The sequence below is a fragment of the Stigmatopora nigra genome, chromosome 4 (genome assembly GCF_051989575.1).
Source record: "Stigmatopora nigra isolate UIUO_SnigA chromosome 4, RoL_Snig_1.1, whole genome shotgun sequence".
Lineage (NCBI taxonomy): Eukaryota > Metazoa > Chordata > Actinopteri > Syngnathiformes > Syngnathidae > Stigmatopora > Stigmatopora nigra.
The window spans coordinates 12978785-13005342 of record NC_135511.1 but is presented as its reverse complement, the minus strand read 5'-3'; the positions used below and the strand labels follow the sequence as shown (position 1 = coordinate 13005342).

The 26558-nt window shown below is 41.4% G+C and overlaps 6 protein-coding genes across 11 annotated transcripts; 3 read left to right on the top strand and 3 right to left on the bottom strand.

Annotated features, from left to right (window-relative positions):
- Positions 1-227: 227 nt before the first annotated feature.
- Positions 228-10875, bottom strand: LOC144195578 (zinc finger RNA-binding protein-like). Of its 3 annotated transcripts, none has more exons than XM_077715307.1 (20): positions 10735-10875; positions 10514-10595; positions 9607-9889; positions 9320-9461; positions 9018-9236; positions 8628-8866; positions 8035-8241; positions 7512-7809; positions 7201-7382; positions 6992-7111; positions 6681-6826; positions 6294-6459; positions 5991-6211; positions 5748-5901; positions 5482-5623; positions 2869-2966; positions 2064-2159; positions 1593-1704; positions 1388-1485; positions 228-1302 (listed from the first exon to the last, which is right to left on the bottom strand). In XM_077715307.1, exons 1-20 carry the CDS (start codon positions 10769-10771, stop codon positions 1120-1122), a joined length of 3225 nt encoding a protein of 1074 aa, XP_077571433.1. In that variant the 5' UTR covers positions 10772-10875; the 3' UTR covers positions 228-1119. The 3 variants fall into 3 exon arrangements, 2 of the variants coding, with proteins under 2 accessions (XP_077571433.1, XP_077571434.1); XM_077715308.1 differs by having other exon boundaries at positions 5748-5898; XR_013326103.1 differs by lacking the exons at positions 228-1302; positions 1388-1485; positions 2869-2966 and having other exon boundaries at positions 1652-1704.
- Positions 10876-11642: 767 nt separating this feature from the next.
- LOC144196051 (ankyrin repeat domain-containing protein 34B-like) lies at positions 11643-14180 on the top strand. Its single transcript, XM_077716031.1, has 3 exons — positions 11643-11736; positions 12268-12542; positions 12640-14180. The coding sequence occupies exons 2-3, from the start codon at positions 12340-12342 to the stop codon at positions 13694-13696; spliced, it is 1260 nt and encodes a 419-aa protein (XP_077572157.1). The 5' UTR covers positions 11643-11736; positions 12268-12339; the 3' UTR covers positions 13697-14180.
- Positions 13979-17553, bottom strand: LOC144196056 (protein FAM151B-like). Of its 4 annotated transcripts, none has more exons than XM_077716040.1 (6): positions 17263-17553; positions 16034-16193; positions 15725-15942; positions 15393-15528; positions 14536-14652; positions 13979-14260 (listed from the first exon to the last, which is right to left on the bottom strand). In XM_077716040.1, the coding sequence occupies exons 1-6, from the start codon at positions 17288-17290 to the stop codon at positions 14074-14076; spliced, it is 846 nt and encodes a 281-aa protein (XP_077572166.1). In that variant the 5' UTR covers positions 17291-17553; the 3' UTR covers positions 13979-14073. The 4 variants fall into 4 exon arrangements, with proteins under 4 accessions (XP_077572166.1, XP_077572168.1, XP_077572165.1 ...); XM_077716042.1 differs by lacking the exon at positions 17263-17553 and adding an exon at positions 16681-16814 and having other exon boundaries at positions 13986-14260; XM_077716039.1 differs by lacking the exon at positions 17263-17553 and adding an exon at positions 16626-16821 and having other exon boundaries at positions 13996-14260.
- Positions 17360-21935, top strand: LOC144195213 (uncharacterized). The gene is made up of 5 exons (XM_077714678.1): positions 17360-17686; positions 18159-18473; positions 18557-19364; positions 20586-20731; positions 20851-21935. Exons 1-5 carry the CDS (start codon positions 17509-17511, stop codon positions 21741-21743), a joined length of 2340 nt encoding a protein of 779 aa, XP_077570804.1. The 5' UTR covers positions 17360-17508; the 3' UTR covers positions 21744-21935.
- Positions 21396-24257, bottom strand: LOC144196052 (uncharacterized). Its single transcript, XM_077716032.1, has 2 exons — positions 23868-24257; positions 21396-23555 (listed from the first exon to the last, which is right to left on the bottom strand). Exons 1-2 carry the CDS (start codon positions 24043-24045, stop codon positions 22543-22545), a joined length of 1191 nt encoding a protein of 396 aa, XP_077572158.1. The 5' UTR covers positions 24046-24257; the 3' UTR covers positions 21396-22542.
- A 491-nt stretch (positions 24258-24748) lies between these two features.
- Positions 24749-26477, top strand: LOC144196063 (frataxin, mitochondrial-like). The gene is made up of 6 exons (XM_077716052.1): positions 24749-24847; positions 24928-25008; positions 25485-25576; positions 25665-25785; positions 25891-25988; positions 26255-26477. The coding sequence occupies exons 1-6, from the start codon at positions 24809-24811 to the stop codon at positions 26391-26393; spliced, it is 570 nt and encodes a 189-aa protein (XP_077572178.1). The 5' UTR covers positions 24749-24808; the 3' UTR covers positions 26394-26477.
- The last annotated feature ends 81 nt before the right edge of the window (positions 26478-26558 follow it).

Here is a 26558-nt window from a genome sequence, read left to right as displayed (position 1 = left end):
TTCTGAATTATTTTTTTCATTTCTTTTTGAATGAAAACACATTACATTTTCCCGAGCCCACTACTTTCAGGGCCACTTTTTCCACCACTAAAGTCAGTCGGTTTCTCATTTCAGCAAGGACCATAACCACAATGCGTTTATGTATTCTTATCACTGCCAGGTTAGGGGGGTAAGCGTTAGAAGAAGGAACAATTTGACTATTTTTCATCCCAAAAAGCACACAGCTCTTGAATCTGGAAATGACTTTATTTTTCTAGTGGAATTGCATGGCAGGAAGCAGCATTAAATGTAGCACTTAGCCAAGACAAAAAGGGCAGCAAACCAGTTTCCCACAGCAAAAAAAAAAATACATTTCCATCATAGCATTGGGAGTCAAACCAGGCTTTCCACATATCAAAGTCCTTGTCATCTATTTAAATAGCTTAGACCAAATATGTTTGAAGAGAATGCTAAAAACTGACCAGGACTGAGAACAATTTAAAACGCCAATTAAAAAAAAAAACCTTACAACCCAATTTGATAGACTTCTTAACAAAACTTCTCAGCACTCGGTGTGTCAAATCAATGGCATTTTGTTTCATTTCCCAGGGAGTTCAAGACTATACAAGCAATTCTCTACTTCAACGCCCTTTGTAGAAGTTAACTGGCCAGATGAATCACAAGTCACAATAGAAATTAAAACACAACCCAACTTGGAATGCAACTATACGGATGAAAGAAGGCGTTGACTCTGATGTTTAATGGCCTCGCCACGACAACCGAACCAAACCGTATTTTTCCAGCACATCAAAGCAAGCGCAAAAGTGAACAGTGGATTGTTAAGGAAGCCAATGTAAGCAACGAGTCAGTTGTTTTCGGTTAAAAATGGCTGTAACTTGTACAGATGGAACACAACAATGAAGATATCTACAACTAAAACAAATACACCAAAACAGCTTGGTTTCTCTGTTACACACGAGGCTGCCTTTACACTGGCGCATCTATAGCTTAATAAAACCAAAGGGAAGGGAGGGGGGGGGTGACCGCTTGACAGTCAGTACACAAATGGTGGACCCCATTTTAAACACGCAAGTACTTAATTTCTTTGTTGTTGTTGTTTACGAGTCAACCCACTGACCTTTACAAAATATCATAATCCTTTTTATCCTTTTTGCCTTCTCCCTCAAAGCTGTCTGCCCCGTCGCTGCTCTCGTGGCGACGCTTGCGACTGCTATTGACGCCGAAACGGGGGTTGTTCTGTGGCAGGGGATCCATCCCCAAAATTTTATGAATGTGACGGAAGGCCAACAGCCTCAGTGCAAACTGGACAGATTGAGACACAGTTAGTGATGCAGTTGAATTGGTCATCAAGTCAAACTTTTTGCAGAACAATCAAGCATGTACGTACTTGGGCACTGAAGGTTATGTCCTCTCGCGCTTGCTCTCCAATAGATGTCAGGGTATCTACAGCGTTCTTTTCACAGGGATCCGTCAGTCCGGGGCCACCTGTTGTAAAAGAAATGTGGCAAATGTCTTTGAATTTGTCGGCTACGTGGATTAAAATATGAAGGAAAATCAACAGTATTTGTCACTTGAAAATGAAGAAATCTTACAAGAGAGTAATATTCCCGAAGAAATACATTCAAAGACGCGCCTGAGCGCATCGCCGGGGCTGAGGGGCGCCGAAGCGCTGCTGATGGCCTTTTCCACGAGCAGCTCCATGGCCTGAGCAGAAGGCGGAATTACAGAGTTCATTCAAAAAATAACAATAGTACATTTCCGTGGGGGGAAAATCATAAAGTAGAACAGTAAAGTAGAACATAAAAGAATCCAGAAAATAATGGTAAAACATAATGAAATGACAATCCAGTGCTTAACTAAACTTGTTCATTCATGCCTATTAGTTTTAAAAAAAATACTCCACTCAAACAATAAGAGTGGGGGGGACCAATCACATGACTGAACTTAGAACAAAGCGTGTAAGATACCTGACGAAATATGTTCCCCTTACAGTTTTTTAGTAGCCAATTTGTCCATGTTATGGATGAGCTATCAAGACCGTTTAAAAGGGGCGGAACACTCACCCATCCTGGAAACAGCGACCACGTTGGAGCGCGTTGACAGAGATCCCGAAGTATCCGAATGATGATCACGCACGACTGAAGTCCATTTGCTCTAGCCTTGTGATGCAAAACAGTACATTCATGTGCCAATTCAAGGGGTAGGAGGGAGGGGGTTGTGGGAAAACAATCCATTCTTAGAGGTCCAACAACTACTGTACATAATGGAAGCTTGAGTCGGTTTTAAGGCATCAACGTGCCGTCAAAATGTGCAATCAGCTGCCATTGCCAGTAGTCTTGTACCTCTCCGTTAGTAAGAAAGAGTTCAAAGTTTGCAAGATGCACAAGGGATCTTCCTTGCCATCTTCTAAACCCTGACCCGAGAAATCCACGAACATGTATTTGAAAATACAAGAGTTCACCTGAGAATGGAGACTGAAAGAGCGGAGGGAAATCGTAATCATTTACCCGTGATTGGACACGGGAAACTAATCCGATTTCCCTTTGTCTCTCAATCCCCATTTCGACCATGAATAGAATAAAAGATACAAATACTGGTGGCACAACTTGGTGCCAGTTAACGTGCAGCCTTATGGAATTCTTTGCAACTGTATTGAGTTCATTGAAATGGTGACTAATCAAATTCTTCACAGGCATCCTTTGGTTCATTAAAATGAAATAAGAATGTAATAGTGCATATTTTCCTTCGTAATGAAGTCAAATGTGTCCATTTTTTTGGCATTACTTTGCAATGTGTACAAAGAAAATAGGTGAAACAAATAATGCATCTCATAAGGCTACAATAATAAGGTAAAATGATGTTCCGAACCTGGAACCACTTAGCGTGGCGCAGTGCAGCCAGAGCGTCAAGGCATTTTTGCCTGTCCAAGACGTCCGCTGGGTCTTTCACCAAACCCGAAGTTACATCTAAAAATGGATTTCAAGTGTGAAAATGTTGATGAGGAACGGGTGTTTGACCAGGTCAGCGAGGCTGGCAAAGAACACATTGCCACACGTACCAAGGTTTTCTTGACAAAGCAAACCACATTTTTTTTTCCATTTGTTCAACAATGATGCGAAAAATAATCACATTCAAAATCAGTCTTTACGGATAGCTGCATCCTGAGAATGTATGTCAAGTCATTTAATTTGGATTTCGGACTCAATGTTGCCAATTGATTTATTTGGATGGTATTAGTATAATTAAAGATGCACCGGACGATTTCATTGGTCGATATATTGACAGGACTATAGCATTCAATTCCACTTGTTGGGTATTTGCATATTTTTATGACCCCAACTTGTTTACGATCTTAAAGTCTGCTTTGCTATAATATTGTAAGGAGACGCATTTAGCTTATTTTACAACTGTTGTAACATTATAAAAAGGCAGAAAATTAAAAAAAAAACGGTCCTAAAAGTATTCAAGGCCTCATGTACTATAATGTATTAGATAAATTCTATAGATAATTAATTCCATTGTTTTTAAAAGCAATGGGTTTTCTTTTTGTAAAGCAAAATACTGAAAAATTCTACATTTTGGTTAAGAAAAATATTTCAATTGTTTTGTTTTTCGAGAACTACTGCATCTGTAATTAAAAACTAAAAGTTTTGGTTGACAGGTAATGTACATTATTTACAAAAGATTGATCAGATTTTTAAATGGACCGTTATGTAAAAAAACTAATTTTTAAAAACAGAAAGGCTAAAAACTGAGATCGTCAGGTCATACTTTTCAAATATAAAAATTGGTGATTAATTGCCAAAGTGTGAGTGATGCATCTCTAATTATAAACTAGCAAGTCCACAATAGTTTAGGCTACCACTATAGGCAGCCATTTCCATTTTATCAGGTAATATATTTGTTGACAACATATCATTCCTCAAGTTATCATGTGCAATATAGTAGTAGACCTTCACTGAAACACAGAGAAATATGATGAATCTGGATGACCATAAAAGAGAAAGTAAACCTCCTGTAGGACAGCCACTTGATTAAAAGCGGCTTTGCAATGGTAGGTGTGGCAACATTTTTTGGAGGGGGGTGGAGGGAAACCTTGGTCAAAAATCCTTCCGGGGAGGAGCTGCTAGGCCCTACTCAAACTCTGATGGGGGTTGAGGGAAAAGTGATGGACAATTTGATTGTTTTTGCTCAGTTAAAAGAATTAAACTGTTGATTTTGTCGGGCGCGTGTCGACGACGAAATTGGAGAAAACACAAAGTAGCGACGAGTGCTGAAGGAAAGATTAAAAACAAACCAAAAAAAATGCCAGCAATCAATAAGTTAGGATATTCACTGCATGCATACCTGGCATCAGTGGGCTGGAATAAGACCTTAACAGACAATGTATGTCAAAGGCTGTACTCAGGTCTAACCAACCAGTCTACCAAAGCCTTCGTACCTTTGCCTCAATAATACTCCCCTAAGAAAACAATGTAATGGTTTCATTTGAAAAGAGGAGAGCTGGTAAAGGCGGTGGTTGGCTGGATGTATCCTTGCATGTATTGAGCCGCATTTGGAATTCAAAAAGATGTCAAATCTACTCAGGGGAGCACTTTGGATCAAGAGACAGCATGGTGAACTGTTCACCAGAACATAAGAATAACATTTGTTTCCTGTGGATGAACTTTTTTTTTCCTCCTTTCTCATTGACTGTGCGGGGATTCTGATCTGCTAGATTTCGATTGGGGCCAGGGTTGCCAAACTAGACAACCCTGACAGTATTAAAATATACGTATTTAAACAGCAAAATGAATGTATGTGTCGAGTTAAAAGAAAGAAAAACTATCTATTCATCAGTTGAATGTATTCAGACATTTTCCATAAGCATTTTTGTTTGTTTTGGGGTTGTTGTTTTTTTGCTTATCTAGTTTTTTTTTTTTTTTTTTTAAAGGCAGACTTTTGAGATGCCATTAAAATACAGCCAGAATCCCTGAGGACACAGGAAACAAAATTTCTCCAGGGTATAACTAGACTTGTCACAATGCAAACACTGATCATGCTTTGCTTGAAAAAGGGATAGCATCTGAGAAGAGTTAAATAGCGGAAGGACTAAAGAGCAATACTGCTGGCACCCTCTTTTAGTTGACATTCTATCCAACAAATAGAGAATACAAGGTAAAGGGGCAAAACGCTCTCGAATGAGCTCCCGACCTACTTTGAACCTATCAAAAAAAAAAATCAATTTTAACCATTTGTTCTTTTTAAAATTGCAAGCCTGAAAGAAAGGATTCCTTTTTGTTTTTAAACTTTCAGAAACGCCACTAAAAAGCATATTGCCAGGATGCTTCTTTAAGGCTCAACCTATTTTTTTTTTTTTGGCGTGCCAGCAGCACAAAACTCTCAGTGTGAACCAACATACTGGAAATGATTTCATCGGGAAGTAGCAGAGACAATATACGGAGGTATAAATAACAGAAGCCGTTCTGCTTTTTTCCAAACCTCCTTCCGGGCCGCTTTCCTCTCTGATGACAGGTGAGGTCAGAGTAATGGTCACTTGCATCTTTGGCTCTGTAGACGAGGTAAGAATGATGGCTGCTTCCTGAAGAGACCCTTTCACCTCATATTTCTCCGGTGCTACTATCTAGAAAGAGAAAAGTATAAGCCAACAAGTGGACGGAGAGCTAAGAGGCCCGGAACATTTTAGAAATGGCTATATAAACGTCAGTAAAGTGGTCCATTTGAGTGAGAATAGTAAAATTTAGTACTGCTAGTTGTTTGGGGAGCAGCTCCACAATTTGTGAAAGAAGACTCTTGGTGGGTTTCTCTAAGCAGAGGAGGACTAAGTTGACATTCTTGTCCCCGCGGAGAAGCAATCCTTTGGCCAGGACTCCCACCCTCATAACGCCCTTCAGGGCTCTACTTCAGTAAAAAAAAAAAGAAAAATGTAAGTTGAAACATGAAAAAGGACTGCACACTCCACAATCAAAATCGTTAGTATCATGAATTACCTGTCAGGGTCACATTTCTCTTTTGACGCTTCTTTCTTTTCTTTGTCATCGTCTTCCTTGACATTATTCTCGTCGGTGATGATGTCCGAGACCAGTTTGAGGGCCCGCTCTGTGATGGACACGATTTTTTGAATGGACTGCAGCTCATCCTCCGAGGGGTAGATGGAAGCATGTTTGGTCATGACGTAGCGGTCGTCTGAAGAGTCGGGTCGGCGTGGGGGCTGCAGGATGGATGCAAAGGTACTCATCTCAATCTAGACTATTCTTCCCCAAAGCTAATTATTTTCCCCCCCTTTGCCTTACCATAGGACCATGGGGCTGTAGACCTGGGATACCAGGCCGAACTCCAAGAAGACCTGGAGGACCGGGCGGACCTTGTTGGTAGCCTCCGTCTGGTCCGCGACGGCGATCGTCCCAGTGTTGCTGTTCTTCCTCCATGCGTCTCCAGTACATGTCCTCTTCATATCGCCTGAAATATTAGGGAGCATAACTTTGTTTTTTTTTCCCCCTTAAGACACGATCCAAAATTGATCTAGCATCACTTTTCCATGCTTGCCATTTGTTATGACTCTGGAAACATAGAATGTCCTTATGTGAAGTGACAAAAAATATCTACATACAAGTTTAAAAACTACAAGAACTGCTATGAAAATACAATGGAGTGGAATTAAAGAGAAAGAACCACCGTACCGCATTTCCATTCTCCAACGTTCTTCTTCCTCACGTCTTCTCCAGTATTCCTCTTTCTGCATTTGCTTTCTCATCTTTTCTTCTTGAATCTTCCTTGCCCTGATGCTCGGCTTTACTTCCACCTGCAGATCTGGGTTGACCTTTTTCTGCATTTTTGAACAAGGAAAACAAAAAGTATGATTTTTTGCGATTCATTGCAGTGTTTGATTGGCCTAACTAACTGCAACCTATAAAAACTTGAGCTTTTATCGGATAGAGGTCATATCAGATGATGCCTATCTCTGAAACTGCTGACTAGAAGAGAACCAAACCTTGTATTGCAGGCGATGTCGACGTCCCTTGAGATGCATTTCCTTTGCATTTGGATCATTAAAACTACATTCGCAGAGCTTGCAATGAAAGCGGATGACTTTCCCATCATCATTTCGGACCTAGAAATCAGGTAGGCGAGTTCAACTTGATTTTTCAAAGACATCTTTAATTTTTGGGCTTAACTGGCCGCAATTGCATCAAAACAAACCTCTTCGACGTAGTCGTGACCAACAGGCTGGACATCGCTCTGCAGCGCAGCGAGGGCCGACACAGACAGAGATTCGGAAGTCTCGGCTTTGACATCTACAACACCAAAGGAGGATGTTGCAGTCTTGGGGGCATCAATTTTACACTCTTCCGGTTTGCCTGTGGTTTGTAATTTAGTCCCACCTACACCAAAAAAAAAAAAGTTAGTTTATAAGATTTTGCCGCCATGAAATTTATTAGCACATTTTTATCCGGTGATCGGTTGCCATCCAACCTTGTTTAAGAGATTCTTACTTATTTTGTTTGACTCACCAACAAAATTGATCTTGTTGACCGTGTTGATTTTCTTTCCGGTCGTAGCCGAGTTGGCGGCAGACAAATTGCTGACTAATTGGTTCTTAACACCAATTACGTTACTGCTGACGACGCTTCCAGGTTTTAAGTAGGAAGTACTAGATGAAGAAGCAGCCACGGTGCCGCTGGAGAAGCTGTTCAAGGTAGAAGTGATGGTTTTGCTTGGGGCAGAGGTGCTGGAGGACGCCGTCTGAGTCACCATGCTGGGTTCAGTCGAGGGAATGGGTTTCCCAAGTTTGGTATGAAGCTTCAAAACCTGTAAAAAAAAATTGAGATCCATTTAGAAACAGCATTATCCGAAATCACCCTGTTCAACGCTGCTCCATCTTATGTATTAAAGATCTCCAGAAACAGTCATGAATAACTTTTTTTAAACCAAACTATTACCTATGATTTCTGCAAAGAAATAAATAAAAGTTTTGTATACAATGAGAAGTACTCATTTAGATAATGTAATTGATGGAGCCGATTTTTCTTGTACCTTCTGATGTTTGGCTCCTCGAATATGAGCGGCGTAAGCATCAGCACCCGTGCAGGAAACGTCACAAAGCTCACAACGGAGTTGGTTCTGAGAACTTCGGGCCAATAAGCCACTCCCGCTACCGCTAGTGGTGCTGCTGTTCTGAGAAACCTTCAGAGCCGCCTCCTTCTTCTTGTGCTTCTGCCCTTCCAGATGCTCCTTGTAAGTCTGGGAAATTGGTAGAAAAAAACAACAACATTTATATAAGACAACTTATATGTTGATTTGGCTGTGTACAAAGTCTAAGAGCCCGGGTGTCATATTTTATGTCAATGAAAGTTTCTTGGGTTTTAGTGCGTGAAAACAAATTGTAACGCTACATTTGTATTCTGTGTCTGTAGCATTACAGTTTACCTCACATGCTTAAAATAAATCAACATTGGATGCATTTTAAATTGGGCAATTTCTATTAAGATCATGTTATTGTGGATATTTTGCTGGTTGGCTGATCACAGATATAGAATTCCATATATATATGTATATAGATTTATTTTTTTAAATCAATCTCTGCCCAGCCTTAAATCAACTTCAGATTTTAACATATCTGAACTCACCTGAGGGCCAGCACAGCTAATCTTACAGACATCACAATAGTGGATCTGAGGGGGTTTTGGTGGCTGCTTGGGTCGGAGCTGCTTATTCTGAAAAGGAGGTTTCTTGGTGAAAGTGCTCCCGGTCCAGGCTGCACTTGCAGCTGCAGCCGCCGCTGCCTGCTTTTGGTGCTGCTGCTGTTGCTGATAATAATTTGAGGCTGCAGAATAGACTGCTGCTTCATATCCAGAATAGGAAGTTCCTTCAAAAAAAATTAAAAACATTTAAAAATCGCCCAGAAATGACATCAGGTTACTACACTACAGCTACTACTACAGCATAACAGACACACGCTTTTACCAATATGGAATGCAGGTAAATAATCGGCCTACTTAACAGTGACAGACACTTACCAGAGTAGGTGACAGCATTTGTACTGTAAGTCGGACTTTGGGAATACGATGGGACAACCGATGCGGCGGCAGCCACGGGCTGGACAGTGGAGGTCACGGGGTAGATGGAGAAAGACGATGTCGCAGGACTGGGGGCTGCTGGTTTTATCACAGTCACCTGTCGTGTCTGCTGAGACTGGCTGTATGATGACACCCCCTGACTATACCCGGGTTTGGGGGCTGGCAAATAAAAGGCAAGTCGTTATGGGTCTTTCATATTATTATAGTCTTTATGCAAATGTTTGGCAGGGTTATAAAAGTACCTGTTTGATAGTAGGAATCGGCAACTGTCTGCTGTGGTTGAGCGGCCGCCGCCACCACTGCGGTGGCAGTTGGCTGCTGGTAGTACTGTTTGCTGTCATATCCCACAGCAGAAGCTGTGGACCGGACATAGGAGTAAGATTCCTGGAAAAAAAAGAACAATTCCAAAGTTTGAATCAAATTGACCGCCTGACAGATATAAAAAAGATTGTTTTTGAACCATGTTTCGATTAAAACAATGTTAGTACACATACCAGGCAGAAAAAAAGAGTGTTATGGTGCCCCGTACCTGGTAGGTTTGGGAGGTGACCGGTGGGGGAGGGGGAGGAACTTCAGGTTGCCGCTGAGTGTAGCCATAGTCAGCTGCAGCATGGGTCGGCTGGTATCCCCCGTACGCTGCGGCAGTTGCAGCGGCAGCCACTGCAACAGGCGCAGGCCGGGCGACAGCGACGGTGGCTGCTGTTGGAGCGTAGGCTGCGGCCACAGTGTGAGCTGCCACCGGTGCTTGGTGAACGGTATAACTGGCCACCGTCGTGGGATGGGTGTAGGCTACCCCGGCAGCTGGCTGCTGACTGATAGGGGGAAAATGCAAAAAAAGTTATTAGGTGCATCAGTAAAATTTGCTTTGGATCAAGTGCATCCAAGTGGATAAAAATGTTGTGTACATCATGAGGAAAAACAAAGCACCGTTTCTGTTGAATCATCAGTGTCATTTTTTCCATTGAATGTTAATATTTACAATAAATATTATCAAGCTTCAAAACACGCTCAAACATGTTTTCATCATTTCTGATGGCAAGCAAAATATGACAGAACACCAATCAGTGAATGTATAGTGTGTATGAATTGATGTTTATCATAGACTCATCCCAGAATGCACTATGTGCTCGGGAAATCTGTTGCTATGGTTACTGATTTCTCACTGTATCTTAACATTAATATCCAGAACTATTGCTGAGATGCTCCAGGGCAAACAAACACTCAGGACATCATCTCCACAAGCTCTTAATTACTCTGAAAGCCTGCTCACTTTCATCCAAGTGGAGAAGGGGGCTACTGTACCCCCCCCCCCCCCCCCCCCCTCCCCTCCGGATGAACAATGGTTGCAGGGGAAAGGATTCCACCATTAAGTCAACACATGCAGTGAGCGATAATCAGAGCTCGGATCAGAGCTTGTGAATAGGCGATCCCCTTACCTATATTGTGCGGCAGCGCCATGAGTGAATCCAAAGTAATTGCCGGTAGCCATTTTGGCATCTTCACCAAGCCGGCTGGGCACTGCGGAGGACACATACGTACAGGGTTACGCTAGGCTAACTGATAGCATCAAGCTAAAACGCGAAATCCGACAAAAACAAAGACCGATTCTCCGATAAGGTGTCTAGATGTTCTTATCTAATGCAATAGTAACACATACCATAGGTGAAGGATACAACAGGACATATGGGAATCATTGGTTTTGTATGTTCTATCGTCGATCGAGTAGGTCAGCGTATTTGTATTACATGTCGTACCCGGAAATGGCGTCTGCGCTTGCGCATAAAACAAAGAGTACAGTGGGCAGGATTGGGGGAGCTGCACTTGTTCATTGGTGCTCACAATTTTGCAGCAGCAAGCAAACAAAATGATCAAAAAATGATCAGAGCAAAAGATCCATCCACATATTCGTTTATTTTTTCTTTCCCTCCTCATTTTATTCTTATTGTATATATATATTTTTTAGGAAAGCCTCAGTTCTGGGGTCAAGGGTCCGATCCCATGTGGGTCCTCATCGTATGGAGTTTGCATATTCTCCCCAGGGTTACATGGGTTTCCTCCCACATAAACATGCATGTATGTTGGTATAAAAACCCCAAATTGCCCCTATTGTCCTTTGTCTCCCTGTGCCCTGTGATTGGCTGGCTACCGATTAAGGGTGTCCCTCGCCTGGTGCCCATTGTTGGCTGGGATGGGCTCCCGCACCCCCCTGCGGCTCTTGATGTGATATCCACAGTTGCATAAGTATTTATTTTTATATTTATGCGAAACATCTCTTTCTTTTTCATAAAGCGTTTCCTGAATGACATATTGTACAATCCTGCAGCCTTGAACTTGAGTGGTGACGTTTGGTGGCTTTTGTTCCGTCTCCCACAATTGTCAGTAAATAGCCGAAGGTAAAAAGAAATGAGTCTTACCTGCGCACATGCCTTACTATAGATACATTTCCACCACTGCGTCAGCTCGCAATGTGATGTGCTGTCATTGGCTGACAACTCCTCCCGCTGCCACTCACTTGTGGTATATTAGTCCAGGCCGCCGCCTCCTTTCGCCAGTCGCTCCTGTCCTCAGATCTTTGCTGTGCCTGCTGGATTCTCCTGAGTTTCAATAGTGGAAACGACCTGACCTGCACTTATTTCATTTAACGATGGCATTTCATAGGGTAAGTCTGAGTGAGAGAGTATCATCGGCATTGTGTGTTACATTTTTTTTCTGCTAAAATTGCCCGTCGTTAATGTGTCGCCGCCTCGTACAACTGTGTGCACTTTTTCCTGCTGTACTCACACGGAAGGAAAGCACATCATTTTTCCTTCTTTAGTCTCGATTTAGTTAAATCTCAGGGTATACATTCACATTTTTTCAAAAGAGCCATAATTAAAAAAATCATGTAAAAAGTTACGGAATGACATTTCACTGCTGCCTCACTACATCATTAGATATGCTGTCTGTGTGAGGGATGAATGAAGGGATGAATGACCCCTGATTAAAGCATAGGGTTTGAATGTCATCCTGGACAGAAAAAAAGCTGACTTAAAAGCAGACTCTACAGTCTATCCGAGCGATCCCGCTGGCTTCGATCTATAAACATAAAGCTCAAAAGATGACGTTGTGTTAGAATTCATTTCATCGTTACAACAAATATCTTCACAAAACCCAAAATGAAATGACTTCCAACTCTTTTGGTCCTTTGTAGGCTACGTGCCCTTATAGGTGAGGGAGAGCCGTGTTTGCAGGATGATGGATATTAATCTCAGGCGCCAAAATAATGGATGAAGCAAGAGAGGTACGATCCGATGGCAATTCTCTGCTGAAAGCTGTCTATTTGAGTCGTCTGCGTCTGACTCGGCTGCTTTTGGAGGGCGGGGCCTACGTAAATGAGAGCAATGAACACGGCGAGACGCCGTTGATGGTGGCTTGCAAAAGCCGTCACATTGATACACAAAGTGTGGCCAAACACAAAATGGTGCAGTAAGTATAATTGACTACTAGAAATCCAATTGTAAGTGCACGCATTTGTGTATGAACTTTCTAGCTGTCATTATTTTGTTTTTTGTGTAAATAACAGATATCTCCTCGAAAACGGTGCTGACCCAAACATTCAAGACAAGAGCGGAAAAACTGCCTTGATGCATGCGTGCCTCGGACAGGACGGAACTGAAATTCTGTCCCTCTTGCTCACGAATGGTGCCGACCCAACACTGGAGGACCACTCTGGCTCTTCAGCGCTTGTTTACGCCATTAATTCAGGGAAAAGGGGCATTCTGAGTATCCTCCTGGATGCTTGTAAAGCCAATGGAAAGGAGGTTATTATCATCACCACCAACAAGCTACCATGTGGCCAGCAGACAACTAAGCAGTACCTAAATGTCCCACCACCTTCAGATCTGGCCTCGTTGTGCCACCATTGCATGGACACAAAAGACGGGCTCCCAAAAGAATTGGACAACGTAGTTGGGGGCCAAAGTGGAAGAGTCTTTACCCAAAAGATGTCATATGACAATGTTGCAAGTGCCCAGCATTCTACTTCTCACCCCAACTTGCATCAACAAAACAATCTCCCATTGGCCCATGAAAGCGGCCCTGCCAATAGCGATGCATCAGACGGACAGTTAAACGTTTCCAGTCTGAAAAATGTCATCCATCGGCGCAGCATTGGCGTTGAACATTACAGTTCAGACTCTCAATTACCACAATTTGGTGGTAAAGACTCAAACTGTCTGAAAAAAGGAGTGGACAGGCCCAAGCTGACAAACAGCAAGTCCTCTAACGTTTCAGGCTCCAGAGAGTCCATGGGTAGTCTTTCCCAGAGACGAGGTGTTGTTGGATTAGATCGAAGAGGGTCAGGACCCCTCCTCCAGGATCACATCTCCTCTACTCGACCTGGATATCTCCCCTCCCTCAACCCGCATGCTCCCATTCCAGACATTGGGGCCAACTCTGTTCCTCTGTGCAGTGGAAAAACACCCAATATTCTTTTTAAAGGCTCTAAACCTATTCTGCCCAGTCTGCCCTGTCTTTTTCCAAGAGATAGTACTAGTAAAATGCTGTGGAGGCGTCATTCCATGCAAATTGAACAGATTAAGCAGTTGTCTGACTTTGAAGAAAAATTGACTTTTGATTGATTTTTCCTTTTTTGGCTTATGACTTACTCATTTTATGATAGTCTTAAAAGTTGCAAAAGCAAGAAGAAATCTCAAACTGAGGGTAATGTATGTCAAATATATACTATTGTATACTTTTTAATGATTAAAGCTCATGTTTATTGTGTTTAAACTGTAACTATTTGCCATCAAATGCTACCATGTTGTAATTGTAATTGTAACATGAGACTAATTACACACCAATTGCTCATTTGAAAATAATGATGTAAAAAATTAAAAAAAAACTTCGGTCTTCATTTAAGAATGTGTTAATTCAGTCCAAGGCAATGCAAGCATGACTTGATGGATTTGGGCAGTAAGAAAACATGGTGGTACATATGAGTGTATCCAAGTTTCATTCATAGAATGTACATTTTCCAGCTCAATTCACAATAAAATGCATTGTGTAAATTGCCTAGTGTGTAAATGAAAGTGTGATGTAATACTGCACAGTTAAGAAGTGAATGTTGGAAATTAAGTGGAAGGGTTGCTACTGGCAACCTGATTTTCTTTTGTGCATCCAGTTCTTGCTTCAAGGATGAAATCCTATAAATGGCCAAGTTGCATCAAAGGTTTTTTAAAGTGAAAGCTTCAAGTATATATATATACTATATAACACCAGACTGGAATAGACAATTTTATTTCAGATGTCCAACTAAAATTATGTCAAATTTACACATGCATAAAATTACCTTGCGATACAAGAAAGTGTCTTAAAAATAAATATCATGCCACATTTGACCATTTATTTGAGGTTTCCCATTTTTGCCGGAATAAGGACTTTAGATTTATCATCTTTTGAAATATTTGTAAGCTCTGACCTTAGTGCTTCTGGTAAGTCATAGCAGATCCTGGTGATATCAAAGCATGTTCTGTAAGGCAGCAAGTCCTCTACTTGGAATTTGTCATTATTGTTGGTCCACACTGTTAAAGAATACCTGCATGCACACCAAAGAATGGATTTTTAAAGACACACAAACAGTATTTTCCCTGAAAAATAGTGTTCTTGTCGGGCCAACTAAAGATGAAAAACAGGGTTTTACTGCGAAAAATATGTCCGCAGTAAAGCCCCCGTTGCTTTAGTCATAGCCAGAAGTTTTGTATAATAGTGTTGGCATTCAACATAATTATGGGTAGCAACAGAGCAAAATGTAATGTATATGAAGGGACTGTACATACATACATTCATATTCATTTTCAGAGGTGAATTCCTATTACGCTTCATTGGGTGAAACTAAGCTCTTTCTGCACTGTGACTGATTGAATGAATCATCGCACCCTCTTATCTGCATTCACCTTTCCTACTTTATGCTGCAGCACTCACCTCAAACACAATGGCAGGTACAGTTTAAATCGCCCACACACAGTCAGTGGGCCTAAGAACATGTTGCCTTGTTTTTCCCCCATGTTCACTAGATACATTTGTCAAGGCTACATGTGGTCAAAATGGCCTTCGCTTAATTTAGTTCAGTACTGAATAAGTTTGTGTCATTTTGTACAGATGCATTACAAAAGTTATGTAAAAAAAGTTGTTGTTTTTTCCTAATTGGTTAGCTCACTAAGCTATCTAGAAATATGAAAATACACAGTAAAATACATACTCAAAATCTGAGGCTATGTACCAATCCAATAACTATTGCAAAAAGCATAACTGAGAAGGTGTGTGTCAAACATTTACCTGTCTGACTGTTGCAGCAGCCACGTGAGCTCAGAGACAGACTGGGCCAAAAGGGCCGCCCGTACTGGGAAGGTGATAAGATGTTCCAGTCCTCGACATAAGTCCTCCATCTTATGTACCATTTCCCAACTGTAACCTGGAAAATAAGTTGTCACATTTAAATGCTGGAATTTCTTGCCCATTGCGTATTTGATATTTTTACTAATGTAAATATGCTTGGTATAGTCATTTAAAAAACACGGTATCAGTACAAAGCCAAAAAGAAGAACATTTGTGAAGATGTGCATTCTATCTATGATGTCAGACAATAGCAATAATCCATTTGTCCCCACCTGGGTTATCAGTCCCCGCTGTCCACTGTGTGGTCCAACCGAGGGAAAGAACAACGTTATTGGGAAGATTCCTGACGACAGACAGGAAAGCCTGTGGATCCAGCGGTGTTCCTTGATTTCCAGGTCCTGGAAGGATATCAGCGTTGATCCACACCGGAGACCTCATCTGAGCCAGGCCTTTCTGCAGCAAGGACAAAGAAAGAGACACCGCCTCCATGCTCCAATGGAGCATCGAAATGGGTTTGTTAGGAAAATAATCAACTCTCACCACTTAAAAAAAAAGATAATAATCAACCGATTCCATCTCACCTCTTGAAGTCGAGTTTGATGCCTTTGTCATGCAACTTGACAGCTTCAAGCCACTCCTTCAGTGTGATATCACTGTCAGTGTCAGGTGGGTGGCACATGATTGGCTCCTTGGGGTTACGACCTCTTACGATGATGTCAGCCTCAATCATATGTGTAGGCCCTTAATGAATAAGAAATGTGTTAGGATACATACATCCATTATCCACTTCCAAAATGATGAAATAAATAATAATAATTGCTATTATATTTTTAGATGAGAAAAACTAGTTACTTGCACTTTAAAGTTAATTGCTAATAATTTTTAGATGAGGAAAAACTAGTCAGTTGCACTTTAAACTTAAATGCTAAAAAAATAGATGAGAAAAACTAGTTACTTGCACTTTAAAGTTAATTGCTAATAATTTTTAGATGAGGAAAAACTAGTCAGTTGCACTTTAAACTTAATTGCTCAAAAAAAAATTAGATGAGAAAAACTAGTCACTTGCTCTTTAAAGTTTTAAAGGTGTTAAGTGACAACTTTTGAATGTCCATCTTCCATGAAAGGGTTACATTCATGACTATTCCCCAGCTAGTAAACAAACAGTTATCCAACCTTGAAGAGCATCCGTCAGTTTGATCGAGCTGTTAACTGCATGTGACCATCTCACCTCGGCGGCGTCTTTCTTTGGTAACTGATCCTGAAAATACGTTACCATTTGCTCACACATTTTTTATAATTTAAACGTATATATCAGAAAGGCGACTGTATCCACCCTGAGGGGATCATGGCCCCGAATTTGATAGACATCATATATATACATCGAGATTACGTAGTGCGTGCTATGAGCCGTAGTAATTTATCGGCCATCTTACGTCGTGGGCAATAAGAGACACGCAGCAATAAAATCAATGGAGCCTGTATATTGGATTGATCTAGATTTTGGAACATGTGGGGATGGATGACAAAGGAATTTTACCAAAATTGCTTTTTGAATGTTTTGTGGCAAATACTGTGATCTCACGTGTTTTACCAAACTTATTTTGTGAGTTTAAGAACTACTGCAACTGTGGTTTTCCCCCGTGTTTATCCAAAGATTCCTTAACAGTGACTGCCTTCTTGGAAAGTGAGCAAGTGAACGGTTTTTCTCCTGTATGAAATAGCTAAAGATTGCTCAATTCGTGCTAAAACTATTGAGAGAAAATGTGTTTCCAAAAAGAAAGGTCTGTCACGCAAAAGAAACATGTCTTACCTTCAAAAGAGGACAAAAGGCATGTCATTTTTCCCCTTGCGAAATTAACGTATAGGCGAAAATAATTCCTTAGTGCCTCAAATGAAGCGACCCACACTCCAGCACAGTAGATGGCAACAATGTTCCTCAAGAAAGCGATGCAACAACGACCGCAGTTACCGTAGCATAGCGGTACATTACATTTTTGGACACAGGGCTGTCAATTTGCTCTCTTGTGTGTTTTTTTTAACTGCTCACGAAGTCAAAATGTTGAAAGAGTTGGTAAGGGAACGACTCGTTGCGGCTGCGGATGAAATTTTTGGACTGTTTGCTGGAACGATAGCGTCGTATGAAGAGCAACTTTCTCGTGCGAGAGAGGAGAGCGAGCGACAAAGACGGCAACTCGAAGCTGTTTGCAAGACTGAAGTTGTCATTCGTGTCGAAGGTAGCTTTGCTAAACAATTGCCACAAAGGAGTTATCGTAAAACAGCTTCGACTTTACACAAATGGTCTCTTCATTTAAAAAAGGCAATTCCGAACAAGTAGGGTATCCTTTTATGGTTAATGGGTTTCATTTAGGTCACGAAAGGGGATTTACATCGACGCATGCCTAATGCTTGGATGTGTGACTGCACAATTCTTTATTTTCGATATTTATTTCATAGTTCATGAGCACTGGAGATGATAACAAACAGACAGCAGCCATTTTTGACTGTTCCCATCAGCCAATAGGAATGCCGCTCTATCGTCACGTGGAGTCTATTTTGTAATCATAATGAAAATTTGGGGAATATATTTTCGATAGATATTTTTTCTTTGTTGTGCAAAATTTGTTTCATTAAATGAATGAATATAAGTACATGTGACTCACCATCTGGTTTTCTGCACATGAACTAAACTCTGTTTTCTAACTCCAGACGTTGAGCAGATGATTGGTCGCCAGGAAGATCTTTCCCCTCCGCAACAGTGGAGTAGCCCATCTTTGAAGCCGGAGCATCCCAAAACCCTGCATGTTAAAGAGGAAGCCCAGGAGGCTGGGGTCTGCGACTTGCAGCTGAATGGTTTCTCCACGCAGAGTAAAGTTAAGCAACACGAACCTCCAGAGTCGTCGCGGCCTAATCGGCAGAGTCCAAACGGAGACGTCTTTGGACCACCACCAGATAACCTCTTGCCAAAGCTGCCACACAGTGAAGGCACAGAAGAACCTTTGAGGACTGACACAGACTGTGAAGGTAATGACAAACAGTTGAATGAACAACACTGACTTGATATCATGCTTGACTTGCGTGATCTGAACTGTTTGTGTTTCTTCCAGTATTGCAGAAGCTCATCGCTCATCCCGAACGAATTTCCTCTCAGCAGCTGTGGGGCGGGTCTGATTTTGAGCTGGAAGATCTGAAGCACCCTATCTTTGAAACACAAGAGGAGACAAACGTCGGTATGTGTCCACAGTCAGGCGTCTCAGTGAAGAGCAAGTACAACCAAGACAAAGTGATCAATTGGTCGCGGGTGGATCACGGCAGTCCGAGGGGAGATGCACGACGAGACAACTTCTTAGCGCCGCTATCCGATGGCGACAACACCGAAGAACCTTACATGAGTGATGGGGACTGTGATGGTGAGGACAAATCTACAAAAGACGGGCCGACAAAAGGGGCCCTCAAAAAGAAAACGTCTCAAAAACACAAGAAAGGTCCCACGCTTAAAGAACATTTTCGCTGCTCAGTTTGCGGGAAAGGTTTTACTTGTAAGTCTCACTGGATGAGACACATCAGAACACACACGGGAGAAAAATCCTTTTGTTGCTCAGTTTGCGGAAAAACATTCTCTCGAAAGGAACATGTGGAATTACACATGAGAACACACACGGGAGAAAAGCCTTTTCGTTGCATGGTTTGCGGCACAACTTTCTCCGTTAAACAAAGTTTGAAGAAGCACATGAGGACTCACACAGGAGAAAAACCTTTTGGTTGCTCTTTTTGCCGAGCAGCCTTTTCTAGGAAAGAAAGTCTTGCCAAACACATGCGAGTCCACACAGGAGAGAAACCATTCAGCTGTGCAGTTTGCGGGGGAAACTTTGCTCAGAGGTCCAATATGATTAGACACATGCAGATACACAAAAAGTCAGAATAATATTTTTTCGCGATGCACATGGCAACATGGCATCCAACGCAGGTGGTAAACTTTGAGGAAGTGTGCAATGTCATGTCTGCATCTGATTTTTTTTACATGATTTCTGTTTGAAACTGCCTGTTGCCCTCCATAGTAGTGTAAATATGATTTATTTAATTATGAAATTGGTTATGTGGCAGTAGTAAAGCAGCCCTTCTGTTTGTAATGTTATGAATGTCGGCTAAACACGAAGCTTCGGATTTGTCTAATGGAAGATTGCACCTTGGCTAGTTTGTAAGTCTGTTAGTCCATTAGCTTTTAAAAATGAAGCCACTGTTCTACTGCTTCAGGTGTAACAAAGGCAAAAATGGCACCATCCAAGTCACTGTCCTGCTTCATGTGTTTTTGGATTAAAAAACAAAACACTAGTTTAATGCTGATTACAAAAATGTTGAAACACGTGTGTGTGTGGGCGGTTGACAAAAACATTGCTGTCCCTTTAAGAAGAATGCGGGTTCCTGACACTGCCAACGAATAGCAGCAGATTGAGACGAGCAGAAAATAAACATGTATTTCCTTCACATTAAAACAGAGGCCACCAGGTAATTGCCACGTCGTTGTTTTTAAAGATTTATTCTTGACTACAACGGTCTTGGTGAGTTTCAAACCTGTAAAATCTGTTTCTTATGCCGGACAAGGCTAGCTATTCGCCAATAACGTCGGTGTAAACATTTTACATTGACCATTTAATTAGAAGTACATTTCATAATGATAAATTGGAGCGCCGTGTTGTTATTTTTGACGTTTGCTATTTGTTTTCTGACTAAAAGTGGCGATTGTTTGTTTGCATTGGGCCGATGCAAAAGCATAGCAGTCTGGACAGTGACATGGGAGGACGCCATATTGTCACCCATCATAACAACGTTTGCAAGGCAATGCAACCAAAGTGACGATTTCCAAAATGTGATTTCACAATTTCAAAAACATTAGAAATTTGACGTCTAAAACGGTCAACTGCATTCTAAAGCGAATTCTCAAAGTGATTTTTTCTCCACAAATTGAGTGAAAACTCAATCCAATCATGTAGAAGTGCCCAAATTAGATTTTTCTTCAAAATACAACATGGCCAATTAATCATTTTTTTTAGAATGCAGTTTGTAAGTGCAGCTAACAAACATGTTTATGGCTATCACAGGAGACAGAAATAAAATGGGCCCGTGACTGGCCTTCAGACACCCAGATTGGTCACCAGGAAGATCTTACCTGTCAATCAGATGTCCCTGCATTGGTGTATCGGTTTGTGTTGAAGATCGCAGCTTCATCATTGCCATCACTGACACCATGGAAGACCGTTTGTGGACCAATGTACACTGTGAAGGTAAACAAATGCAATATATTCATTTATACTTGTTTAACTATCTAAACTCAACTAAATTAAACAATGTTTTCTTGGATTCACATTATTGCATATTTATACTCATTGTGAGTTTCTTGCAGACTTCAAGCAGCTGAATGGTGGTCGTGGAGAAAATCCCTCCGAGCCACAGTGGAGGAGCCCCACTCCACAGCACCCCCACGTCAAAGAGGAAGAGACGGATTGCCAAACTCCCCGTGTTAAGGAGGAAGAGGAGGAGACTGACGTGAGCGAGTTGCCAGTTACTATTGTGCCCGTGAAAAAACAGGACGACGACCCACCCGACTGCTCCCAGCTACATCATCCCCGTCTAAGTGCAGACCATCATGAAAGAACACCCCCTGACAATCTCTCAGCTCCACTGTCAGACAATGATGAAGCAAACAACAAATGGGTGGAGAAACAGTCCAAAATATCTGAAAAGGAGCCAACTCTCCATAAAAAAATGTCACAAAAGCGTCCAAAACGTGTCACTTGCTCAGTTTGTGGCAAAACTTTTGCTACTAAACAAACTTTAATAACACACACGAGAACTCACACAGGAGAAAAACCGTTTGGTTGCACCTTTTGTGGGAAAGAATTTTCTCAAAAGGGACCCATGCTCAGGCACATGAGAGTGCACACTGGAGAAAAACCTTTTAGTTGCTCAGTTTGCAGAAAAACCTTCTCCCAAAAAGGCAGCATAGAATTGCACATGAGAACACACACGGGGGAAAAACCATTTGGCTGCTCTGCGTGTGGCAAAACATTCTCCCAAAAAGAAAACATGGTCACCCACATGAGAAAACACACGGGAGAAAAACCCTTTTGCTGCTCAGACTGTGGTAAAACTTTCTCCCGGAAGGAACACGTGACGACGCACATGAGGACGCACGCGGGAGGGATACCCTTTAGTTGCCCGGTGTGTGGCGAAACCTACGGCCACAGGGCCAGTTTGACTGAACACATGAAAAACCACAACACTGAGAGCCAATAAATGCTGACCTGCTCTGTGTTCTTCCACATTAGAATGATAGAGAGGTGTCGACTTTGCAGCTCTTCTTCACATGCAAAATAAAATGGTGGTCATGTCATTTTCCCTTACAGATGTTTTGAACATTTTGCAGTTACATTAAATTATTAGTTAAACTACGAATACATTTTTTATATAAAGTATTACTTCAGGTCATACATAGTGTTTTATTCATTTATTTTCAACAGTACTTAACCTGGTCAGGATAGCGGGGTGCTGGAGTCAATCCCTGCTTGTTTGGGTAACAATAAATGCTAGTCTTGAGAAAATTGATGAAAATATTCTCTTTATGGCACATGTCTGGGGTGCATTCCTAAAATTAGTTTAGCGCCCACAGTAGCTGCATACTCACCAAAGTCTTTCAACATTGTAGTGTTTTGTCCAGTTCAACATGCAGGTGGAAGACAGGTGTCCAGGATTACAAGTTGGGTATCACCTCTGTTTCTCGCGCCAGGCGGATCTCCTTCTTCTTCAAGTTATTTTCATCAGCCTAAACTGCCAAAATCTTGATCAAACACTTATTTTCTCTACATGTATATATTTTAGGATCAAATAAAGCAGACACAGTGTTGTGTACAAGCACGGCTTTACTTCTAGACTAACAACAAGAGAAAAGGAATCACAAAGCGATATAGTGTATGCTACATGATGGACACTTAAACCCACCTTCACTTCCTGGGGGCATCACTGTCCTAAATATAAATATAAAGTCAACATGCTCACCTTGTGGTGGTCATGAGTTGTCATTTTGGCTAACTCGAGGCTATTCTCCTGTGTGTGTCCTCATGTGTGTAATCAAATTGTGCTTTTGAGAAAATTCCACACCGCAAATGAAGCAACAAAATGATTTTTCCTGTGTGTGTGTTCTCATGTGGGACTTTACATGGTCCTTTCGGGAGAATGTTTTCCCGCAAATGGAGCAATTAAAGGGGTTCTCTCCTGTGTGCGTCCTCATGTGCAACTTTAGGGTTTCCTTTCGGGAGAAGGTTTTACCACAATTTGAGCAACTAAAGGGCTTTTCTCCCGTGTGTTTTCTCACATGTTTAATCATATTTTCCTTTTGGGAGAATGTATGACCGCAAATTGAGCAACTAAAGGGTTTCTCTCCAGTGTGCGTTCTCATGTGGGCCTTCAGGCTTTCCTTTCGGGAGAACGTTTTACCACAAGTGGAGCAAGTGAAAGGTTTCTCTCCCGTATGTCTTCTCATATGTAATTTGACACTTTTTCTTTGAGAAAAGGTTTGACCACAAATTGAGCAACTGAAAGGTTTTTCCTCATTGTGTGTTCTCATGTGGCCAGTCAAATTTCCCCTGTAAGCCAATATTTTACCGCAAATGGAGCAACTGAAACCTTTTTTGTGTGGGTGACATCTATTAACCATTTGAAAAGGTGGAGTTGTCTCATCATGACCAGTGTCTGTGTCATAGCTGTCTGATATTGGTGGCACAAGGTCATCGGGTGGTGCTCTGCCACAGTGGTCTTCACCTGGACTGTTTTGAAGAAGTTGCAACCACTCGGAAGGTTTGTTTGCATTGTTTTCACTCTTCACACAAACACTAAGCAGTGGAAACTTTTCTCCTTCTTCCTCTTTAATGATGAGGGGCTGAGCATCATCTTCTGTAAAATATGAGTGCCGTGGATCTTCAGCATCATCTTGAATGTGTGGTTTCTGTGTATCTTTGTCTTCTTTTACAACTCGCGGTGGCTTCGAGCTAGCATAGTCCCCCTGCTGGTGTGGAGGAGATTTGTCCTGTTGACTCTTCAGCTGCTGGACATCTGCAGAGCACAAGTCAATTTTGTTCCAATAGTCAAAGAGTCTAATGCATTTTTCTTCGACTTTTTTTTTTATCACTGTGACTATTGAATACGTGGAGGTTAATTATAGGAAGTTATAATTAATTTGATTTCCCTGGGCAACATTTGGGGTCCTTATGGATGTCCAGGGAAACCTAACATCCAACACCTCCTCCCCAATTTGAATGTATTACCCAAACTTGGTTGTGACATGAAGAAATGTATTACAGTTTTATTAACCCAACTGTATATTGGGTATTTTGGGTAAAAAAATAAGAAGAGAAATGAGCATACCGTCGACGCGCCTGTCAATTTGAGTCTTGCAAACAGCTTGCAGTTTTCTTCGGTGTCGCTCGCTCTCCTCTCTCGCTCTACAAACTTGCTCCTTGTACGTCGCTATTGTTCCTTCAAACAGTTGGAAGATTTCGTCAGCTGCCGCAAGGAGTCGCTCCCTTACCAACTCTTTCAGCATCGTGATCAAGTGGACGGCTCAATGTGTACAAACGCCGAAATAAGTTCTAGTCTTCGGAGATGACTTCCGCCTTCCTTTTACTTCTTCAATTGTGACTGAAGGCGGTAAAGCAGTCGAGAACGCGCTCATCGCCATCTAGCGACGGATAGAAAACTGGTGCCTCGAAATAGCATTTTTAAATCGGACAAATTAGAAAGCAGCAGATGCCAGTACAAACCTCTATTTTTTTAGTGTATGAAAGTTGAGGACCTTCGAAGAAGGCATGGCTATATAAACCCACCTATTCGGAGAGCTAGATGCAATCACCCAAAATCGGCGGAGTTACTAAATGGTGGCCATCTTTCATAGGAGCAGTAGTCTTCTTTTAGTTGTGTTGATGATCATGATGATGATCAAGTTATTTTATCCATTTGAATGTACTCTTAGCTATGCAAAAGCTTGACATATTTTGTTCATCTTTTTGGGTTTAAATGAACTATTTTGATATCATTGTGATAGGAAAAAACGGAATTTATTTTGAAGAAAGATGATTATTGCACACAGTTGCCTGGGATAAGCTCCAGCACCCCTGTACGGAACATTAATAAATATTGCTGTTTAGCCAATGACACTGACACAAAATGTCTGACAAATGATAACGGCTGCCGGGTTGCTAAGAACACAAACTCAGCATCTACCGCACAATAGATGTGATATAAATGCAAGAACAGTAACCGAAAGTAAAACATTTGTCATAAATGTCAAATTCAAAACACACCAGAATATGGCGACTTTCCTGAGGGTCACCAATTTTTCCAAGCAGGTAAATGATAAAACTTTTCATTTAACAACATGAATAAATGACACAATGCTCAAGTTATTGTCGTCTGTATTTGTCTGCAGCTCCGTGCCTTTGGTGTTGCGTGTGTTCACTCATTACCCAAACAAACGCAGTATTCTAGCACCAATCGAGGAAGAAATAAGGTACATTTTACTTCGGGAGAAAACAACAGTGACTAATCAAATATTGTTATGACTAAGAACATGTGGAAATGTTATTTTTTTTGCAATGTCATGGATAGGGGGCCCCTGTGAACCGAGTGTTTAATGCGTCAGGCTTATAGCTCTGGAGTCCTGGGTTCAAATCTAAGTCACGTCCACATGTGTGGGTCTCCTCCGGGAAACCCAGGAAGAACCTGCAAACTCCACACAGGTGGACTGACAAGGATTTGAACCCATGTCCCCTGGTGTGGGGCCAACACACTATCCACTGTCCCACTGGGCTGCACGTGGTAACATACCCATGATGTGTATTTTGTTGCCTAGGAAACTTACATATATTCAATTTCACTAAAACTTATTTTGGAGAAATTTGATGAATTTGATACCTTTTGTGATGCTTTTCTGAAAAACTGTGGTGTATTGGTGTTGTCAACTGGATTCCTTACTTTGTTTTCCAGTGGTTTGAGTTAACTGTCGACAATGTAAAGTGTAGGAGAATTATCCATCGGTCAGCTTCAAGGCTGGAAGAGAACCCCAGGGATGACAGAAAGTAACCCCAAGACAATATATAAACTCTATAATCCCTGACAGTGGTCATCAAAGTTGTTGTTGGAAGATTTTGTCATTTTTTTTCCCAGTGAGCTATCCGAGACAGCCTATGAGAAGCTGGCTGACGAGACGCTGGACACCCTGGCTGATTACTTTGAAGACTTAATGGATGAGCCTTTCACTGGACCGGACTATGATGTTGTGCTCTCTGTAAGTTAGGCCGCCGCTTTGATTGTCCTCTTTTTAATTGAACAGGAAGGGTTAAGGTCAAGGTTCAGGGGATCTGCTTACTGTCGTGATCTTTCTTTTTGACAGAGTGGTGTGTTGACTATAAAAGTGGGTGGTGACCATGGAACCTATGTGATCAACAAACAAACACCAAACAAACAGCTTTGGTTGGCATCCCCAACAAGGTGAGACCCATTAAAACAATCTGACAATATGAATGTCAATCTAATAAAAGACCCAAATTAAACATCGGAGTAGTGCTATTTAATATTGTTCGTAATTAGTATTGTTGTAGAACTGTACAATGTTACGCAGATGGCAGTTTCTGATATTTTGACACCCACAACTCAAGCAACACATGACATATTTAACATGATTGCATAATTAAACACGGTTACTTATACAGATATTGATACTATACTTTGACTATATATTTTTTTTTATTTTCCAGTGGTCCAAAACGCTACGATTGGACAGGGAGTGCCTGGGTTTATAAACATGATGGCATGAGTCTGCATCAACTCCTATCTAGAGAGTTTTCTGCCATCTTCAAAAAGAACATGGACATCTTTTATTTGCCCAATTCCTGATAATTTGAGGTTTTTCTTGTCTTGTAATGCTTGAGCATTTGTATTTACACTCAACTGTATCTGCTGTTTTAAAGTGATCATGGCACATAATAAATGTAAAATCTCTGTATAGTTGGCATGTTCTGAAGATAAAATTCAATAAACATAACCAGAAGTCATTCTCCC

What these genes read in the sequence shown, in the direction of transcription:
- LOC144196052 (XM_077716032.1), bottom strand. Translation starts at nt 24,045, where the DNA reads ATGCTGAAAGAGTTGGTAAGGGAGCGACTCCTTGCGGCAGCTGACGAA. An exon ending in AATTGACAGGCGCGTCGACG is followed by an intron (nt 23,556 to 23,867) that starts GTATGCTCATTT and finishes TGTGCTCTGCAG; the next exon opens with ATGTCCAGCAGCTGAAGAGT.
- LOC144196063 (XM_077716052.1), top strand. Translation starts at nt 24,809, where the DNA reads ATGGCGACTTTCCTGAGGGTCACCAATTTTTCCAAGCAG. An exon ending in TCACCAATTTTTCCAAGCAG is followed by an intron (nt 24,848 to 24,927) that starts GTAAATGATAAA and finishes ATTTGTCTGCAG; the next exon opens with CTCCGTGCCTTTGGTGTTGC. An exon ending in TGGTTGGCATCCCCAACAAG is followed by an intron (nt 25,989 to 26,254) that starts GTGAGACCCATT and finishes TTTATTTTCCAG; the next exon opens with TGGTCCAAAACGCTACGATT.
- LOC144196051 (XM_077716031.1), top strand. Translation starts at nt 12,340, where the DNA reads ATGGATGAAGCAAGAGAGGTACGATCCGATGGCAATTCTCTGCTGAAA. An exon ending in GCCAAACACAAAATGGTGCA is followed by an intron (nt 12,543 to 12,639) that starts GTAAGTATAATT and finishes TGTAAATAACAG; the next exon opens with ATATCTCCTCGAAAACGGTG.
- LOC144195213 (XM_077714678.1), top strand. Translation starts at nt 17,509, where the DNA reads ATGTTGAAAGAGTTGGTAAGGGAACGACTCGTTGCGGCTGCGGATGAA. An exon ending in GACTGACACAGACTGTGAAG is followed by an intron (nt 18,474 to 18,556) that starts GTAATGACAAAC and finishes TGTTTCTTCCAG; the next exon opens with TATTGCAGAAGCTCATCGCT. An exon ending in GACCAATGTACACTGTGAAG is followed by an intron (nt 20,732 to 20,850) that starts GTAAACAAATGC and finishes AGTTTCTTGCAG; the next exon opens with ACTTCAAGCAGCTGAATGGT.
- LOC144196056 (XM_077716039.1), bottom strand. Translation starts at nt 16,740, where the DNA reads ATGTGTGAGCAAATGGTAACGTATTTTCAGGATCAGTTACCAAAGAAA. An exon ending in ACTGACGGATGCTCTTCAAG is followed by an intron (nt 16,194 to 16,625) that starts GTTGGATAACTG and finishes TTATTCATTAAG; the next exon opens with GGCCTACACATATGATTGAG. An exon ending in AGCGGGGACTGATAACCCAG is followed by an intron (nt 15,529 to 15,724) that starts GTGGGGACAAAT and finishes CTTATTTTCCAG; the next exon opens with GTTACAGTTGGGAAATGGTA.
- LOC144195578 (XM_077715307.1), bottom strand. Translation starts at nt 10,771, where the DNA reads ATGATTCCCATATGTCCTGTTGTATCCTTCACCTATG. An exon ending in TGCTCCCCAAACAACTAGCA is followed by an intron (nt 5,624 to 5,747) that starts GTACTAAATTTT and finishes TTCTCTTTCTAG; the next exon opens with ATAGTAGCACCGGAGAAATA. An exon ending in ACATAACCTTCAGTGCCCAA is followed by an intron (nt 1,303 to 1,387) that starts GTACGTACATGC and finishes CAATCTGTCCAG; the next exon opens with TTTGCACTGAGGCTGTTGGC.